Source organism: Solanum verrucosum, unplaced genomic scaffold (genome assembly GCF_900185275.1).
Source record: "Solanum verrucosum unplaced genomic scaffold, falcon-dt-bn FXZP01000121.1, whole genome shotgun sequence".
NCBI lineage: Eukaryota > Viridiplantae > Streptophyta > Magnoliopsida > Solanales > Solanaceae > Solanum > Solanum verrucosum.
Window position 1 is genome coordinate 942,590 of NW_026020509.1, and position 19,619 is coordinate 962,208.

The window sequence follows — 19,619 nt, forward strand, 5'->3', positions numbered from 1 at the left end:
TAGTATTTAACTTTATGTTTGAACTTGTACTAATGAGTTATGAACATGTTGATATATAACCTTCATTAAGTGAATAAATCGGTTTTCGAGAAATACAGAATATCATATGATTCTAATGTCTCATACCAAACTCAAAATACCATTATTCTAAAATTTTACTCCTGAATACTTTATCAAAAACCAAATTACCAAAAAATTTAATCTGATTCGATAATTCGATTTTTGGTATTTTATGTCAGTCCTACTCTTAAGTCTTATTAGTAACACTCTATATTATAATGGAAAAGGATAAACTGATACTTTTAACATTTCTAATTTATCTCATATTCGCCCTTTCTTATTCTATTGGGTCATAAATACCCCTAGCGATATCTTTTGTTAGTATATCCATGCGTGTGTATTTTTTTTACTCTTTTAGAGAATTTTTGTAACTCAGTTGGTTGGTTACTGAATTATACCTTGTTGATGAGGGTACGAATCCCCACAATAATTCCCTCCCTATTTCCCCCTTCTCCTACTCTCAATTTTTTTTTACTCTTTAGTTTTAAATTTTTTGTCTTAAATTTTCAAGTTAAAAATACCAATTATATTACAAAATGGATACCAATTATTTACAAATTGAATACCAATTTAATGTCACTCTTAATTTTTCAATTTGGAGATAAATGAGATACAATGTAAGACAACATAAAACTAGTTCATGTGATTTTATTTGGTGTTCATTTGATTCAAACTGATATCCAAACTAAAACTAGTTAATGTTGTATCCAATTTGTATAGAGCTGGTACCCCGATATTAGACAAAACAATTTGTAATTCATATTTTAACAGAACTAGTTAATTGTAACAATGTATACAATTGTGGTGTACTATGTTTATGAGGCGTTTTTAATACTAAAGTCCAATAAAAATCTGGCCATGTTGGTATTCAAATTGTATACACTTGATATCCAACTTGAAACTTTTGACAAATTTAAAATAAAGATGTATAAAGTTGGTATCTAACTGGAACACATTACTAAAAGAATAAATTTGGCAATGTAAAACAGTGCATATTGTATTGTTATAAAAAAAATTGTAGCAAAAACAACTATATATCATCCAAAAAAAAAAAAAAAACATATAACCATTAAGAGTCTAATGTCACGTCTCGCCACTTCACAGTCGAATTTTGCATTCGGATAGGGGCGGAAAAGTCTAAAGTTGTGGAGAGGTTTATAGAGAACTATAGAAGCCCTTAGATTTTTCAAGAAGGCCTTAGAAATCCCTAGGTCTTTCCTTAGAATTCTCTAGAATAACTTAGAAGATATCTTGGAAAGCTTTAGAATTTCCTAAAATTAGTAGAGAATTCTAGAAAGGGGCCAAAGTGTAATTATTAGAGGGACTTGTAAAGTAATTTTAAATTGCACTTTAGTCCTTAGGTGTTAGTATAAATAGAGGTGCCCCTCATTTGCTAGGCACCAAGAAAGAAAGAAAGGAATCAAGCAACTTGTAAAGCAATCTTCCAAGCTTAATACAAGTCTTCTTCCAAAATTCTCTAAGTCTTTCCTTTCATTCTCTTAGCAATCTTAGCATAAAAGACTTACTTGAGCTTACAAGATCTTGAAAGACTAGTGATTAAGTTGTCAAGTGCCGCACAGAATATTAGTGAGAATCTAAGTCTGTGACACTAAGCTGCAATCAACTATTTCAAATTTGATTTCCATGATTTTGGTGTAGGATAATTGCTAGCATCCGTAGCATGTTCTTTGCTTCACTTTTCTTCTCTTTTTCCGAAATCTGTTTCTTCTTTTGAGTGGTAACAACCTTTATCGCCGGACTTGCATTCTTGTTTGGCAACAGTGTTTGAGTCAATATGTTAAAGGTCGGAGCCTCGATTTTAATAGTAGAACTCGCTTTTACTAATCTGGGGCTCTTTCTAGGAGTATGCTCAGGTTTCTTCGACATGTTTTATAAAAAATCCTCAAAACTTGATTCTTATTATTGTGAATTTGGTCTTTCTTTTGATTGTAGAATGAAGATTTTCTAGTGATATTGAGATGTAGAAACGGTTTTTACAAGAGATGAGAGAAGAGGTGAAAGAGAAAATGATTTTTTTAACATGGGGTGGTGGGATGTTGTTATGGCGTGTGCAAAGACTAGATAAGACGTGGTGACGGAGATGGGGTGGGGTTTGAGGTGTGACAGTAAAAAAAAGAACAAGAATCAAAGTAAAATTCCTAAAAATGTGCAAGAGATAATTATGATTGATTCTTTATTTATATCACTTAATAATAAAAAGATAATTATAAAAGACAGTAAAAAAAGAAGTAAAAAGAGAACAAGAATCAAGGTAAAATCCCTAAAAATGTGTAAGAGATAATTATATTGATTCTTTATTTATATCACTTAATAATAAAAATATAATTATACAAGACTAATTATTTAATAAAGTGAAATTAAATTGATTTATAAATAAAAAGTGATCTGTTATAACCCACAATTAAAATGTTATAAGCAATAATATTTTAAAAGTAGATTTAAAACCCGTAATATTGACCCTTAAATATCTATGGGTTGACACTTTTCCTTATATGTGATATATTCCTTCAACTTTGAACAATAACCAGTAGCAGCCCAATAGACATCGCCTGGGCTTGGGTTGGATAAAAATAAGGGAAATTAGCATTAAGTTATAATACCTAACATAATTAGTCAAAATAATAACACTTTAAAATATTTACTTAAAATGGCAGAATGATAATATTTTTATAAAATAATATGTATTCAGATTTTAGTATTATAAATTAATTTTATTTATGGAAAGAGTCCTATATTGGACCAAATTATATACCAATAACCGTTTAAAGTGAAAATAATAAAATTAAACCAATACCATTAACCTTTTTTCATCACCATTCACGTTTCTTTCCCAACTTTCACGTTTCTTCCCTACCTTTCACGTTTCAAGTTTATCTTTCTTCAATGTGCTAAATTGTTGTTCATCAAGAAATTTTCTTTATTGTTAAACGAAATCTCTTTATTAATTCAAGCAGATTTCTCGGTTGGCAAGGTAATTTCCATTATCCATTTCGATTAGTTATTTAGATTTCTTTTGATTTGTTTTCAATATCACCGTTTATGGTTTATATTTGGCATTGTACATATTACGAATTTTCCGTCAATTTTTTCGATTTTTATGCAAGTTTGTTTACATATTCATCTAATATTTATGTATTTCAATTAGTTATTAGATTTCTTTTGATTTTTTTTCAATATCACCATTTATGATTTATATTTCGCATTGTACATATTAAAAAATTTCTATTAATTTTTTCAATTTTTATGCAAGTTTGTTTACATATTCATGTAAAATTTATGTATTTTAGATTTTTAGTAGATTAAACAATTTTTTTCGATTTTTTTCTGATTTCGTTTTAATATTTCAGATTTATTAGAATCTACAAATTCATTCATATGTTTATTTTGTTTGATTTTTAATACATTTATATTTGCTTTTAAGGTTTTAGATTTGGGGAAAGCATTTGTCTGTCTACAATGTCTGTTGAATTATTTATGTATTCATTCTATCTATATATCAACAAGTTTACATTTTTTGTTTTTACATTGTATTTCAATCTTAATTAGTATACCAACATGTTTGTATTTCCTTCTTAATTTGTATTGATCCTAATTGTATGCTAACAATTTTGTATTTTATTGGGTATTCATTCTGTATTTCAATCTCAATTTATATGTGAACAAGTTTGTATTTCTCTTTTGTTTTGTATTCAACCTAATTGTATACCAACAAATTTTGTATTTTATGTGTCTACTTTACCTTTCAAAATCACTTTGTATTTCAAATGAAGAGAGTATTTAATTTCTTTTGTATTCACAACTTTATATTCAATCTCACTTTGTATTTATAACTTTGTATTTTCATCTCACTTTTGTATTCATATATTGTTGTATTCAACATATAGTTCATGATCCATTAATTTGTATTTTACCTTTCAAAGTCACTTTGTATTTCAAATGAAGAGAGTATTTATTTTGTATTCACAACTTTATATTCAATCTCACTTTGTATTTATAACTTGTATTTTCATCTCACTTTTGTATTCATATATTGTTGTATTCAACATATAGATCATGATCGATTGGTTACATTAACTTAATGGGATACAAATTATTGTATGCATTCAAACAGAAAAAACAACTACTAAACTAAAAAAAAACAATTTCATTCGTTATACATCATATTTGGATACAAAACATCCGAAAAAAACTATAAATCCCAATGCATACAAAGATTTCACTGATTCAATCAGAAGAAAAAAAACACTCTTGTACTCGACATATACGAATATCTCATCCAAACAAATAAAAAAATCAAAAAAATACCTGATTGTTTTTCGATTGTTCACTAGATGCGACAAATTTATAGTTGTCAATTTTGAAAAATTATGTTCCAAAAATATGTCGTATTCAACTTGAAGAAGCTTTGAAAGTTATCAGATGAAAGATTCGGAAGACAAACTAAATTTTTTTAATTTTTTGTTTTGATGTTCTTAAGAAGAAAGCAAAAACACTCTCGACGGATAGATGAATATTTATGCTCTTTTTAAACGTAACTGATTTGTATTTAAAATATTTTTTACCTTTTTAAAAATTTTTCGTTCCATGATTTTCTCTGTTCTATTATTAATTATTTGTATTCTTTCAAATTAATCAAAATAAAATAAACACATAATTAATCTCTTAACAAACTAAAATAATAACATTTTTAATAAATAATGAAACTATTGCTAAGGAGTCTCATTAAAAGCTAAAATATTGTTGTTTTGAAAATTTTTAGTAAAAATAATATTTTGGGCCTATGTTTGCTGTCGGTGACAGAGGCCTGCTATGAAATGTAATAAAAGTTCGAATTTTAGGTGCACTAAAATTTTGGTACAATTAAATTGAAGAATCGAACTTTCAAGAAAAAAATCGTATTCGAATGAACCGAATTAGTTCGTTTCGTTTTAATTTTTCGTTATTTATAGCCATATAAAAGGTTTTGTTCTCTTAAAAGACAACTGGAAAGTATCATATTTGGCAAACAGCCAACTAAGGACTAAATAAATTAGTGAATTAATCACAACATATTTAAATAATATAAAATCCGACATCTTCACAGAAAATGTTTGATACCCAGGAGAATAGTGGACTGACCATTACATATTTTAATAATACATGAATCTTTTGGCTTGACTAGCAAAAATTATGATAGAGTAATAAATACGTTTTTATTCTTTAACAAAAGATTTTGGGTTTAAATTCCTCTGAATAGGACCGAAAAAATGTTTTGGCTGCACCATTGAAAAAGTGTACAACTGAAGATGCAATTAACTATGTAAGCTAATTTAGTGGTATGTTTGGTGAAGCATTTGGAAAGCCAAAATATTATTTATTTTAATAAAAAGGAGTATTTATTTCAGAAAGTAAAGAGTTATGTTAATTTTTTTTTAAAAATCAAGTAGAGAGAGTTTTATTTCTTTTTTTTTTTCATAACAAAAAGAAAAATCACAAATACTTTTGAAACTTTGATTTTTTTTCATTAACTCATTCATTTTAGTTAAAATAACATGCTAACTCACCATATCAACTCTTTTTTTCCTTCACTATCCAAAGCCATCGACACTTTCATCATATGGTAGCTGATTGTAGTTATTAGTTACAAAAAATTTATGTATTATCTAATTATGCAGGATTTAATTATTCACGTATTACTTATTCAATCTTCTATCATTAATACATAAATTTCATCATAAGTAATCGTAATACATATATTAATTAGTAGATTTCTAAATTACAAACCACATCGTATTAATTTTATATATACATAGTAAAAGAATTTGGTTCATGTAGAATTTAATACATGAATAGCTTACCTCCTAACCAGCTATTAAACGACTACTATAGCAATATATAGATTGACAGTTCAATCGAGGACAATGTTACGTTATTGTTATCCTTTTTTCAATAATATAAGGGCAAACATAACTACTACTTCTTAGAGGACGACCATGATAACCTATATTAATAATTATCACAAATTAAGGCATATTGGAGGATATTCTTCCTTGGCTAACAAACAAATAGAAGGAATAAATAATTTTCCAAACGTTTTAATTGAATCAATATACCCTACTAGGGTTGTTTAAATGTTGAATTTGAGCATGCAAAATTCTTATACAAGACTTAGTCAACTATAATCCATCGCATAACGAAGTAATTAATTAAGTAATGTTTTTTTCACTCGTAAGAGACTTGTATTTACTTCCTCCCATTTTAGTAAAAATAGTAAAATCTTTCATTTTCTGAAAATAGTACTCAAGTCAAACTGAAAAACAATGGTCTAATTTTCTCTAGTTATTTTGGGTAATATGTACGTGTCATTATTTTATTCGTCAATTTGTCAGAATACTCGCTCATTATATTTTTTTGATTTGGATTGGGGTTGTTTTGTGCTAAAATAGATACAAATTTGTTTAAACTGAAGTGTCTAATATGAGAAGTGTTTGCATTTTACCCCTATTTGTGCCGATTTTTAATTTTGGGAAAAAGACTTCACATACTCTTCAATTCTGTTATTTAAAGTTGATATACCCCTTATTATAAAAATGGCTCACATATATTTTTATCGTTATTAACCGGACCTCTTTATGAGATGCACCATATACTAATGGTTATGTACTAGTTGGACTGCTCCACCCTTAATTAGAGTTCTCGGGTTCAGGTCCTAAGTATGGAGAAAATTCTATTGGGAGCACAACCCCCGAATGGACCCTGCAGAGCGCAATCCAAATTTAGTTGGGGCTCCAATTCGAACTCCGGATACCGGGTGGAAAAAAATAAAATGGTTATGTACTTTCACCAATTCACCTTTTTTTCTTAACCCAGTGGATGCGCTGTGGGTAGTGGCGGACCTAGGATTTTCACAAAGTGGGTTCAAGATGTAAAAATATACCTAATATTATTTGTAATTTTTATGAGGCTAACAACATACATATTTGACTATACTAAACAATGTTAATACATTTGAAAAAAATTTACATTGACGTATGAATGAGACGGTAAATAACAAGATGGATGAAAAACTAGGCTTCAATATAAACTAAGAAGATAAAAGAATATTATGAATGATTTCTCTTCATTCAACATTTAACAAATAAAAACAAAATATTAAACAAAATAATTATAACCTTAATTTCATAATCGAATACATAGAAATATACTTAATATTATTTGTAATTTTTTGTTGATTTTAGAATGATAAGGGATTTTTTAGTTGAAGAAATAAAAAACAACCACAATAATCATATATGTATATATAAAGACTAGAATCAAGAGCGAAAAACAAACTTGATGGATATTGACTATTGATGTGAGATTTGAGAGACGGGGAGAGTTTTTTTCCTTCAACAAAAAAATATGCTCAAAATTTTGTGGGGGGGAAAAGTAAGAGAGGTTCAAGAAGATTTCAACAAAGAAGAAGACAAAAGGGTTTTTAGAATTGAGAATAATAGAGATTAGTGCCTTTTTGGTTGAGTTTTTTTTTTAAAAAAAAATTAAAAACAAAAAGGACAAAAGTTGTTGACTATTAGACTTTTATTGTAAAAGTAAAAAGTTATTCTACTTTTATAGTTTCTAAGTAACTAAAAGGACAAAAATTACACCTACATAGAGGACAAAACTGTGTGTGAACGTTTTATATATCAAAAAAACTAATTAAAACTAAAATGTGGCAATGAGGATTTGATCCCAGGCTGGCTAGGAAAATTGAACCCCCTTAACCACTCAGCTAAGCTTCAGACTTGTGTTAGTGGTTCAAAATTTAATATATACATATAAAATTTTAAAACTGATTAAATATATATATATATATATATATATATATATATATATATATATAGTGTTATTTTTCAACGAAGTGGATTCATATAAACCCACTTGAACCGCTGTAGGTCCGCCCCTGGCTGTGGTGCAGGGCGGGGAAGAAAGAAACAGGCAATAGCAACAAGAAGAAGAAGAAAAAAAGTAGCTTTCAATCAATTAATTATGATGTGAAAAGATAATATATAGTAGAATTAGTTTGTAATAATTGACTGGTTCAAACGTCCTAGTTTAATTAGATGAATTGACTAAATAATTCCGGAGAAAAATTAGTTTAGTGTATTAGAAAGAAAAATACGAATTATTATTTGCAAGTTTGAATGGCAGTACGTGGTCCTCCTAATAGTTTTAAATAGATTTTTAAAAGAAATTGTTCACACTCGATATTTTCATCAAATAAGTAAATATAATAAAGGAATTAATGAAACGATCATAAACAAGGTGAAAATTCAGATAGTTAATCAACTAACCAGTAATTCAAATTTACAGCTTGCTAATTCGTTTATATGTGCTATTCAAGTAAGAAAATGTTACTTTAACATTATATAACATATTACTTTACTATTATTAAAAATAATCCACATGTGTTTGTGTTATTCATGTGTAAGTAAGAAAGCTCCATGCATTACCTACCATATTACTATTATTATTATTATTAAAAATAATGTCCACGTGTTTGTGTTATTCATGTGTAACAGTGTAAGTAAGAAAGTTCCATCCACTTTACACTAAATAAGGAAAAATAAAACGTTTGACTACTTTAGCAGCACGGCACAGTAGTCTAATTAACCAGTTAGAATGATGATGAATTAGTCCTTGAGATAAATAAAATGATTGTGACAAATATGATTAGCTTTCTCATTGTTCAAACCCATAAATAATACCCAACCATCTCAATTTATTTGTCATAATTTCACTGAATACAAAGTTTAAGAAAGTAAAAAAAGATTATCAGGAATTGTTTGTTATGAGTGATAAAGAATAATAATTCCATATTAAAAATTAGAATTATTCTATCCTAATTTTGGTCAAGGGTATTAGTTAGATTGTCCCGAGATTATTTATCTCATCCTTTGTATTACACTGATGAGAAAAGTTATCTCATATATATGGTAGAATAACTAATCTTATGGGTAACTTTGTCGATCCCACCAAATGACCCCTAAATCTTGTAGTTGTAAGTTGTAACTAAATGTCTATATAATATATTAAAATGTTCTTTAATCTTGAGGTGTTAAACATGTCAGGTGAAATATTGAAATTAACAATTGACCAAATTATGAAAGAGACGTTCTTTCCTATCTTCAGTTGAAAAATAAAATTGTACCCCTGTTATTAGCTATATCATTTTTTTCCATAAGGATAAGCTAGACTCTAACACCAACAAATACGTGATAACATATCGATATTGCAACTAAAAAGTTTATAAATCTTTAATTTAAACCTTAAACCTTAAACCATAAAAAGTAATCTTTTCTTTTTCCTATATGATAAAAAGAAGAAGGAGAAAAAAACCTTAGGAGACTATATAAAATATGCTATTATAATCGATTAAATTACAAAGAATTTCATATCGGTAGAGAGATGGGAAATTGGTCTCTCCTTATATGAACTTGGACAAACTTCGCCTCCTAGCTAACTTTTGGGGTTTAGTTAGATCAGGTATCATATCTTTACATGGTATCAGAGTCAGACTCATTCCAATTTATTGTTCACCGATACTGACACCCATTTATTATTTGTGTGTGGAAATTTCAATAGTCAATATATGGAAATATTTAACAATAATGTATTTAATAAAAAAACAATGTGGGACCTAAGGCATTGGCAAGTTTTTTCCACACGGTCTCAACTTGACTTGTAAATCTAAGTCTACGCTCGTTTTTCTTACAATGCAGCCAACCATTTTTGATTCATATAAACCACCAATACACACTTAGAAAAAAATCCATTAACCACCACAGCCTGGTTGCCTCATTCACCTCTCTCCTCCCTCCGTCCGGCCTACCGGAAAAACAAGAATCTCAATGGCTTCAAATTTTCACTTTTTTCTCTTATACCTTGTGACCCTTTTCCTTTTTGCTCAAGCAAGACTGAATCTTTATCCACCAGATCATGCTGCACTTTTGCTTGTACAAAAGGACTTAGGCATCATTGCTCTTAACAACCCCTGTACGCTTGCAGGAATATCCTGCGAGCGTAGACCGGGTAACAGAACACAAGTTCTGAGAGTTACCCGTATTGTATTCAGATCCAATGGATTGAAGGGAACTTTGTCTTCTGCTATTGGCAAACTCTCTGAGCTCAAAGAGCTTTCTCTTTCCGACAATCAACTATCTGAACAAATCCCAGTTCAGATTCTTGATTGTCGGAAATTAGAGATTCTTGAACTTCAAAGAAACAGATTTTCTGGGAAGATTCCATATGAATTGTCATCTTTAAACCGTTTAAGGCTAGTTGACTTTTCATCGAATGAGTTTTCTGGGAATCTTGATTTCTTGAAATACTTTCCTAATTTGGAAAAACTGTCTCTGGCTGATAATATGTTCACTGGAAAAATACCCTTTTCATTGAAATCTTTCAGGAATCTTCGTTTTCTCAACATTTCAGGGAATAGTTTCCTTGAAGGTCCAGTACCTGTCATGAGTCAAATTGAGCATTTATCAGCAGATTTGAATCGAAACAATGCCGTTCCCAAACGTTACATTCTTGCTGAGAATTCAACAAGGTCAAATCAGATATCTGCAATGGTGCCTGCTCCAGCTCCAGCTCCAACACCGGTCAATCGTGTTGTACCGGTGGTGCATAAACGTAACAAGAAGAAAAAGAAGTTAAGATCTTGGTTTCTTGGTTTCCTAGCTGGAACTTTTGCTGGGGGTATATCTGCTGTGATCTTTTCGTTGCTATTCAAGCTCGTAATGTTCTTCGTAAGAAGGGGAAAGAACGATAATTCAAGTTTAACGATATATAGTCCGTTGATCAAGAAAGCGGAGGACTTGGCTTTCTTAGAGAAGGAAGATGGAGTGGCATCACTTGAAATGATTGGAAAAGGTGGTTGTGGAGAAGTTTATAGAGCCGAGTTACCGGGGAGTAATGGGAAGATTATAGCTATAAAGAAGATTATACAATCCCCAATGGATGCTGCAGAGATCACGGAGGAAGATACTAAGGCGTTGAACAAGAAAATGCGTCAAGTTAAATCAGAAATTCAAATTGTAGGTCAAATCAGACACCGGAATCTGCTTCCACTACTGGCGCATATGCCAAGGCCAGACTGTCATTACTTGGTGTATGAATATATGAAAAATGGGAGTTTACAGGATATCCTGCAGCAAGTCACAGAAGGCACAAGAGAATTAGATTGGTTGGGACGACACAGAATTGCAGCGGGGATAGCTGCTGGTCTTGAGTATCTCCATATAAACCATACTCAACGCATAATTCACAGAGATCTAAAGCCAGCAAATATCCTACTTGATGATGACATGGAAGCTCGAATAGCTGATTTTGGGCTTGCAAAGGCAGTTCCAGATGCTCATACACATATTACGACTTCAAATGTTGCAGGAACTGTGGGATATATTGCACCAGAATATCATCAGACACTGAAGTTTACAGACAAGTGTGATATATACAGCTTCGGTGTGGTGCTAGCTGTGTTGGTTATCGGAAAGGCTCCATCGGATGAATTTTTCCAACATACTTCTGAGATGAGTTTAGTCAAGTGGCTGAGAAATGTAATGACTTCTGATGATCCTAAAATAGCAATTGATCCTAAGCTGATAGGAAATGGATATGAGGAGCAAATGCTTTTGGTTCTCAAGATAGCTTGCTTTTGTACTCTCGACAATCCAAAGGAGAGGCCTAACAGTAAGGATGTTAGGTGCATGTTAACTCAGATCAAGCATTAGCTAAGTCATACGGGGTATACGTTGGTTATGTAACTAAGAATGTGTTCTGTATTTCAGTTTTGCAATTTGATTTTTTGTTGTAATTGTGTTATACATGTCAAATCTTATATGTTTAGTACAGTGTTAATAATTATATTCTTTCCACTTTGCTACTTAATTTACTAAAACTCTAAATGCAATTATCACTTTTATAGTTTGAAGGGGTCCATTAATTCTGCTTCCTTTCAAACTAGACAAGTCTTTAACATGAGTATTGGAGTCTACAAGCCTTAAGCAATGCTGCTTAGTTTAACGAAAGCAAGCTCGATAGTTAATCATTCTATGACTTGTACAAAATGATAAAATGTGCTTAAACAAAGGTAAAAAAAATCAGATTAAGTATACACAGACATTAATCAGGAATAACTTGAGAAGAAAAAAAGTTTCCTACTTTCAAGTCAATAAACAAAAAATCATAATTTTGTATTTCCTCAAGTACCTTAAAATGCAAAAAAGCCTCTAGATGAGTTGCTTTTATCAAGATGACTCATGTCTTAAAATTTAGAATACCTCTGAGGTGGACATCATTGCATGAATCAATACGAACTCCCCAGTCAACTGACCTTTGATTTCGGAGATTAGACAAAGAACACCATAACAACGGAGAGGGCTAAAAGCCACTTGACTAGAAGAAAAGAGGTTTCCCCTTGAATCTAAATGATTTATCTTCTTCTCTTAGTATATTTCAAGTTAGGACTTATCGAGGGATCAATTGACTCCAAAACATAAAGTAACAAGATCATAACCCATGTCCCCGCCCCTTAAAAGGTATGGAAGTTCATTTAATTGAATCAATAGAAAGTTCCAAACATTTGGTAGGCAAAAAAAAAATGCATAAAATGTGAAATGTCATTGAGCGTATCTCATGTTGGGGTGAGTTTGGACTAACCCAAAATTCAAATCAAAATCCAAACTTTTTGTATATTTGGATTATGAATTTAACTTTAAAATTTTATGAATTTTGGATTTCATATCGAATTTAGTACTATGAATTTTTGAATTTCCAAAATTTAGTCCAATATAGAATTACATGATATAACTTCTTGTAGGCTCAATCTTGATTAACTATTGAAAGTTGTTATATTTAATGGAGCAAATTATTAGTTGAAGTGAGGTTATATATTGTTAATTTGTTATGACATATTTTAAAGCCTCAAAAGTCAAAATCAAAAATTTGAAATATTCAATCCAATTCAAATAAAATGCCAAAAGTAGAAAACTGTTGGTGAAATAAGCAAAGAGTAGATATGATGAACACAAGCCCTTATAGCTCAGTGGTAGAGCGTCAGTCTTGTAAACTGAAGGTCCGTAGTTCGATCCTGCGTGAGGGCATTTTTTGTTTTGTATAAATTAAACACTTCTATTTTATTTTTTCCAAAAAAAAAAAAAACTAACTAAATCAAATACTTTTAACTCTTGAAAATAAGTTTTTGCAAGAATACTTCTATTTTTTTCCGAAAATTTTGACAAATAGGTCACAATTCATCCAAATCAGGCTCGAAGTTTGAAAATTAATAAAATTTAATCTCGTTAAATAGTATAATTTTTCAATAAAGAAATGTCAACTGACACCCTTTACGTAATGTGGCTCCGCCACAGACTACACCAATCTTGAGTAAAAAAAAAAACACTAAAGAATCTTCTTTTTGTACAAGTCTTCTAGATCTAAGCTCCAAATTCCATGTACTATGAAAAAATTTGGAACTTTCCCTTCAAAACTTTGCTAGTACTTTCTTTTATCTCAATTTATGTGTTAAATCATTTTTAGTCCATGTTAAAAAGGATGTTCTACTTTCTTAGTTTGATATAATTTTAATTTTAATAAGATGATTTATATCATACAAATCTAATCGTTCTTAATTTAATTCAAGGGTGAATTTCTTCCAAAATAATCACACTTGCTACTTGGAAAATCACTAGTAAGGGTCTCACTATAACTTTTCTGAAATTTAGAAGCTATTTAAATGGACTATATTGGAGGAAAATGTAAGTGAAAGAAGGTTGTTTAATAGAAAGTATTTTTAGGTTTTAGTATCTGGTTGCCATTCAAGTCCGCTTGTGATTGTAGGTATTTGGTTGCCAAAAATGACTTAAAAATATCTTTTTGGTTAAAGTGAGTTGGTGAGAGATGTAGAAAAACAAAGAAATTGAGTGATAACAATAAAGTAAAATGTGTGTATATAAATGAAGGGAAGAATTAGTGTACCACTAGTACACTCAAGTTGAGTAATGAGTATCAAGTGTCCCACTTAGTATTTGATTATTTGATTAGATAGAAGAAATATCAAAAAATTGTCCATTTTAATCACCATGCCATCATTTCATGATAGAGAAAGTAAAATTGGCTGCGTTCAAAGATATTAATGGTGCAAATCAAATGATCTTCGCCCTACTATCTTTAGATTTAGGTTATCCCATTATTTTATGATTATGCTATGGTTGTTACTGTTTCCTTATAAGTTGATTTGTTTCTCCATTTTTGCTTTCCTTTTTGTACCTATTTTGATATGTTGTGTATTTGAGTCGATCGAGGGTCCTTCGAAAACAATCTTTTTACTTTCCCAAAATAGAAATATGATTTGTGTACTTTACTCTCCTCATAAAGTTTATGGAATTTCACTAGGTATGTTGTTGTTTGCGCAAATGGACATAATTTAAACTCTATATGTGTCCCCACAAAAAACTATTTTAGTTCCAAATTTTCCAATCCTGTTATGAGCATTAAATTAAAGGGACACTTGGACGAAAATTGCTGCTTTTGTTTTTCTGCAGCTTATCTGATCATTATTTTTTGGAAAAAATCACAATCTTTTCTCAAAATCGCGATAAGGTTTTGGAGACATCAAAATATCTCTCGACCCTTATCATGCTCCAACTTTTTTCATTAATTAAGCAGTGGGACGATATACAATAACACTAAAAATTATTTTCCGTCATTTCATAATATCACACATCAACGATTTTTGTGATCGACCACATTTTGTGGACTTTTTTTTTGGGTTCCTCCAGGGTATTACAATGTACAGAAAATGGTAGAAAGACACGGACAAGAAGTATTTGAAGCATATGACTAATGGCTAATTTCATTACACAAAATGAAGATATAAACAGACTACCACACAGTAGTTATACACTTTGTATACAACTGTTTTGTTGATACAACACTCTTCATCTACTAAAGGACTGACACAGAAAGAAAAAAAAAAAACATATAGAATAGGCCTCTACAGTAGGAAATATGAAATGGTAAAAACGAACTTACATTCCATTGATGGTCTATTTACAAAGATGGAGTTTGCCTAACGATATGAAATACTTGACACTAAGCTGCCAACCTAAAGTTCATCACTTGAGGATGGCTTAAGTCCATTTTTGGTTCCTCTTCTCTCTTTCTTTTGGGCAGAGATAAAGAAGACATGGCCCTGGCTGACACCACCTTTCTAACAAGTGATTTCCACAGCTCGTCATCTCCCTTTTGTTGCACCTTCAATTTTAATTGTCTGAAATGTAAAATATGGAGCTGTAAGAAACTCAAGAGTCGATATTTACCAAGTACAGAAACAAGAAAAAACGGATGATTAGTTACTGTATCAAATTGACCCTACTGATAAAGAAGGCAAACAATGTTATTTTAAGCTTGATACTTGTTGAACTTAACCAACCCAACGTGTCAAAAAGTTATTCGAGCTCTTGGTAGATATTTTCTTGTGGAAGAGGACAAGTGGACACATTCAATGAATCACAAAAGGTCAGATCATGTTGCTGTCTAAGTTTTGCTACCGTCTACAAAAGGTGCATCTGGGTATTAGGCGATATGGGACCATGAAACAATTATTACTACTTGAATGGTTGTGTTTCACATGAAGAACGACCTCAACCAAGCCGGCATTTAGAATCAATCACAGTAAAATTTGGAAAAAATATCTTCATGATTAGACTCATCATCACACAAAATTGAACAAAATCACATGCCAGCAAACAATTTTGTGTTAAGCAGTAACTAAGTGTTGATTTATCTTGACCAGCTTATAAGAGAGTACAGGATTGATAACCTCCTTGTGACTGTCTACATCACAAATTTAAGACCCATATGAAAAGAAATATCCAACAGTGTTAGTTAATGGCTCAATCATGAATTGGAGAAAAAAATGGACAAAAAAATGTGACAGTTGATTTGTTGGCTTCTTCTATCGAGACAAATCACCTAATAACATCCGAGCTCTGACGTGCCACCCATGAAGTTTTCAAGAATGGACATGACAGACCATGTTGGTATATGGATCGAGAGCCATCATTCAAATTCAGCAAGATAGACATGCCTCAACCAATGACACCTCTAAAATGATGTACATATTCTAATTACTACGATCAATGAGATTCACTCTTAAAGTGATCAACAATAATACAGGAATTGATTAAAAAAATTAGTTATTCAGTAGTCAGTGGTGGTTACCTGCAAAGGGGAACCTGGCAATCGTTTGGTTGGTCACAAATGGATGCGTGTAATCTTAGGATCTGCCACATGCGCTTGCATCGCAAACAACCTCCATTGGTCCTTCTCTTACAAGTAGCAAAATGTCGAATCAGAAGCTGAAGCCCTTGGCAGGTATCAAACTTGCTACATGGCTGCCTCTTGACGGAAGGTTCTTTATCTAATGGCCCCACACTAGTACATCCTTCAGTGCAAATGTGCTCCAAACAATCCATCGCTTCACTTAGTTGTAAATACAAGCTCAGCTCCCGTTTGTGTCTCCTTGTCCTCTTCTTCCGCTATAATGAGAAATTTACAATGCAAAATCACTAATCACAGCCACTTGACTAATAAAAGAGATGCAAACAAATGCCATGTAATGATTTCATGGCTAACTTAATATCTTTCATGATCAATTGACAACAATAAAAATTATAGCATGAATTCCAAGAGAACTTTTTTAGAAAATAAGGAATGTATGCCAATTACGTTATAATTACGTACCAACTCAGCCTCATCCATGAACTGTAGAATTTCAAGTTCAAGCCAGGGGTCATGATGTTGAAGGAATTTCCAGCCCTCAGTCTCCTCAACTTTCTTGAAATTGCTTGACAAAAATTTCATACTCTTGAGGTATAGATCTGGTGCATCACATAGTCTCGCAAGTTGAAGCACATCCACTGCATTTTCAATCGTCAATCGCTCGGCCAACCCCTTTGTGCATCTCTGCTTCAGCTGTGGTACCAAGTACACATGAGAAAGTGCTAGCAGATGGATCCCATGTCTCTTCATCTGCTCTTCAGTGCACCTAAATACAAGGACAATTTGGTCACTCTAAGCATTCTTTCTTGCAAGGGTTTAACTGATTAAAAGCTTCTGATATTTTAATTAGCTTTTAGACCATATGAGAGTAAGTAACATGCTACAAATAAGTCAACAATATTGGTTGTTTAACAATCATAAATAACGTAAATACTTTTGTAATTCATTTCAATGACAACGAAGATGTCGGTCGAGGCATCTATCAGGCGGCCAACACAATATGAAGCAATCAAAACATCAAATAGTATATGATTAAAGAATTCACGCAAGCAATTAAGAAAGCACGCAAATTAGTCTTTGAATACCAACTACCTATTTTCTAATCAACAAAGGAACCGTGACTTAATCCTAAAATAATCTACTACTTGTGGTCAAATTCCAGCTTGGATGGAGCCAATAAGATTCGAAGTTTGAACACGATTATCAAAATCAAAATAATAAATGAAGAAAGCAAAACGGATTTGCGTGTATTTCGGGTACTCACTTGAAAGAATAGAGAAACCGGATAAACACGGAAACGGCGTCGTACGGCACGCCAAGAATCCGAATCGTTCTCTCGGAGCCCTGCCGCTTTCCCGGCCGAACTAGCATGTTCTCCAGAACCGTCGAAGCAGCAGCCTGCAAATACGTTTCTCATAGATCAGTACTTTTTCACAACATCATTTGCAACTAATATCAATTTTTCGACAGCCAAACACGGAGTTTTCACAGTGTGAATTGATTATAAATGATTCATATTATAGATTGACATAGTTTTAGATTAATATGCAATTGATAGATTTAACGAGTATTTAAGACTTCATGTGATTAGTTTTAGGTCTTCGTACCAGAACGGCGGAATGCGCCGGAATGCGGAGGCCGCCGGAGGTGACGATTTGGATATCAACCTCAGACATTTCGCCGGAAAATAGATTGATATCGCCTGAAAAGTTAGGGGATGACATGGTGATTACAGTTGCTTTTGGATTGATGATTATCGTTTGCCTGGGACAGAGTAATTGGAAATTTCAGAAAATTTCCTTTAGTTTTTGGAGAAAGCATTTGCCCAACCCTCTCTATATATAAGCAGCGCAGAGTTTCCATTTGCCAACTCCAAAAACAAAAGGGCGGCACGTGGAAGATTCTTTTTTTAATAGAAAAAATTATTGGGGCAGGGACGGGAAATAGGAAATAATAATTTAGATAGTTAATTAATTGAGTTATTAAAATTTATATATACATGAAAGATTTAACTCAGCGTCCACAAAAGAAATTACAGTGTGTATATTATCTTGTGGTCTAATACTTCTTAGAATCTCGTATATAGCGAAAGTTTAATATCTTCAGATACTTTTTTATTTGAAAAATAAAAATCATCATCAATTTTTTATTTGATTCTTTAAATCTACTTACATTATATAAATTGGACAAAAGGGAATACTAGAAAATAATTATATTGACCTTGTATCACTCAAGGAGATAAATATTTCCATTGCATGCCATAATGCAATTTTTTCTTAATTTCTTCATTAAAGACCAAATGCATAATATTATAATATTCTTACTTGAGGGAGAAAATTCTAATTAGAGCAAAGACTAGGGAATATTATTAAAAGAAGCTGAAATTCATACGTTTTTTTTTATGGTTCTAGAAACTAAAATAAAAATTCAATTACGTTTAATATATCATAGTAATAAGGGAAAATGTATATCACCTGGCGTCATGGCGGACGATGGTGGTAGCCGCGTACGGCGTAGCCTGATCGTAATAGTATGTCTTAAGTAATTTTTAAAAGTTATATTCAGAATTTAAATCTAAAAATTCTGTGTTATGATATGATTTCATTATTAGAATGAAATATACTCTACTATTTATATTTACTAATTTAGTGTATGTTGTGTAAGTGTAAAAAATTGTATTAAAAAAAGAATGATAATACAAGTGCCACAATCTCATTCATCATTTTGAGGTCAATCCCTCCCCTACGACACCAAAAAAACCGATTAGAAGGAAGGTAATAGCTCCTCCTACGATCCGGTACCTTCCTCAGGGTACTCAACAATAGTTATAACGTATGTAATATTATATTTATTTAATGTCAAAAGACAAAAATGTGTGTTCTTTTAATTTTAGTATACGTGTGGTACGTATAATGTGGATTAACTAAATTTTTTTGATACAAATATAATTTTGAGTGTTCGTAATTTCAATTGAGGGACCGTCTTTGATTCTTCTATATGTTTATAACAAACATACAAAGGCAAAAAGAATAATGTGGAATTTATTGGTACGAATTCGAGTCTAGTCAATTTGCAATATTGATACATAACGAACAAAAAATCAAAATAAAAAGGAAAATAAGAAAAAGGCAGGAAAGAATAATAGATGGTTGTTGGCTACGTAATTTCGCTGGTCAAAATATGTCAACCCTGAATATAAAGGCTGTTTTGAAGTATATCTTATCATTGCTTAA

At 31.3% G+C, this 19,619-nt stretch overlaps 2 protein-coding genes and 1 non-coding gene across 4 annotated transcripts in view; 2 read left to right on the forward strand and 1 right to left on the reverse strand.

Moving 5' to 3' along the window:
* The first annotated feature begins 9,838 nt into the window (after positions 1–9,838).
* Positions 9,839–11,941, forward strand: LOC125809586 (leucine-rich repeat receptor-like serine/threonine/tyrosine-protein kinase SOBIR1). The gene has a single exon (XM_049489178.1). The coding sequence runs from the start codon at positions 9,951–9,953 to the stop codon at positions 11,832–11,834; it is 1,884 nt and encodes a 627-aa protein (XP_049345135.1). The 5' UTR covers positions 9,839–9,950; the 3' UTR covers positions 11,835–11,941.
* Positions 11,942–13,133: 1,192 nt separating this feature from the next.
* On the forward strand, positions 13,134–13,205 carry TRNAT-UGU (transfer RNA threonine (anticodon UGU)). The gene has a single exon. It is a non-coding gene; the product is annotated as a tRNA-Thr (tRNA).
* A 1,721-nt stretch (positions 13,206–14,926) lies between these two features.
* Positions 14,927–19,619, reverse strand: part of LOC125809594 (BTB/POZ and TAZ domain-containing protein 1-like) — an 85,794-nt gene continuing 81,101 nt past the window's right edge. The window contains exons 2-6 of one of the 2 annotated variants that reach the window (XM_049489188.1): positions 17,994–18,131; positions 17,651–17,784; positions 16,849–17,152; positions 16,327–16,643; positions 14,927–15,373 (exon numbers count right to left, since the gene is read on the reverse strand). In XM_049489188.1, coding sequence (XP_049345145.1) covers positions 15,196–15,373; positions 16,327–16,643; positions 16,849–17,152; positions 17,651–17,784; positions 17,994–18,110 — 1,050 coding nt within the window. In that variant the 5' untranslated portion in view covers positions 18,111–18,131 and the 3' untranslated portion in view covers positions 14,927–15,195. Of the gene's footprint in view, positions 15,374–16,326; positions 16,644–16,848; positions 17,153–17,650; positions 17,785–17,993; positions 18,199–19,619 lie in introns of those variants that run through there. The other variant, XM_049489187.1, reaches the window with a different exon arrangement.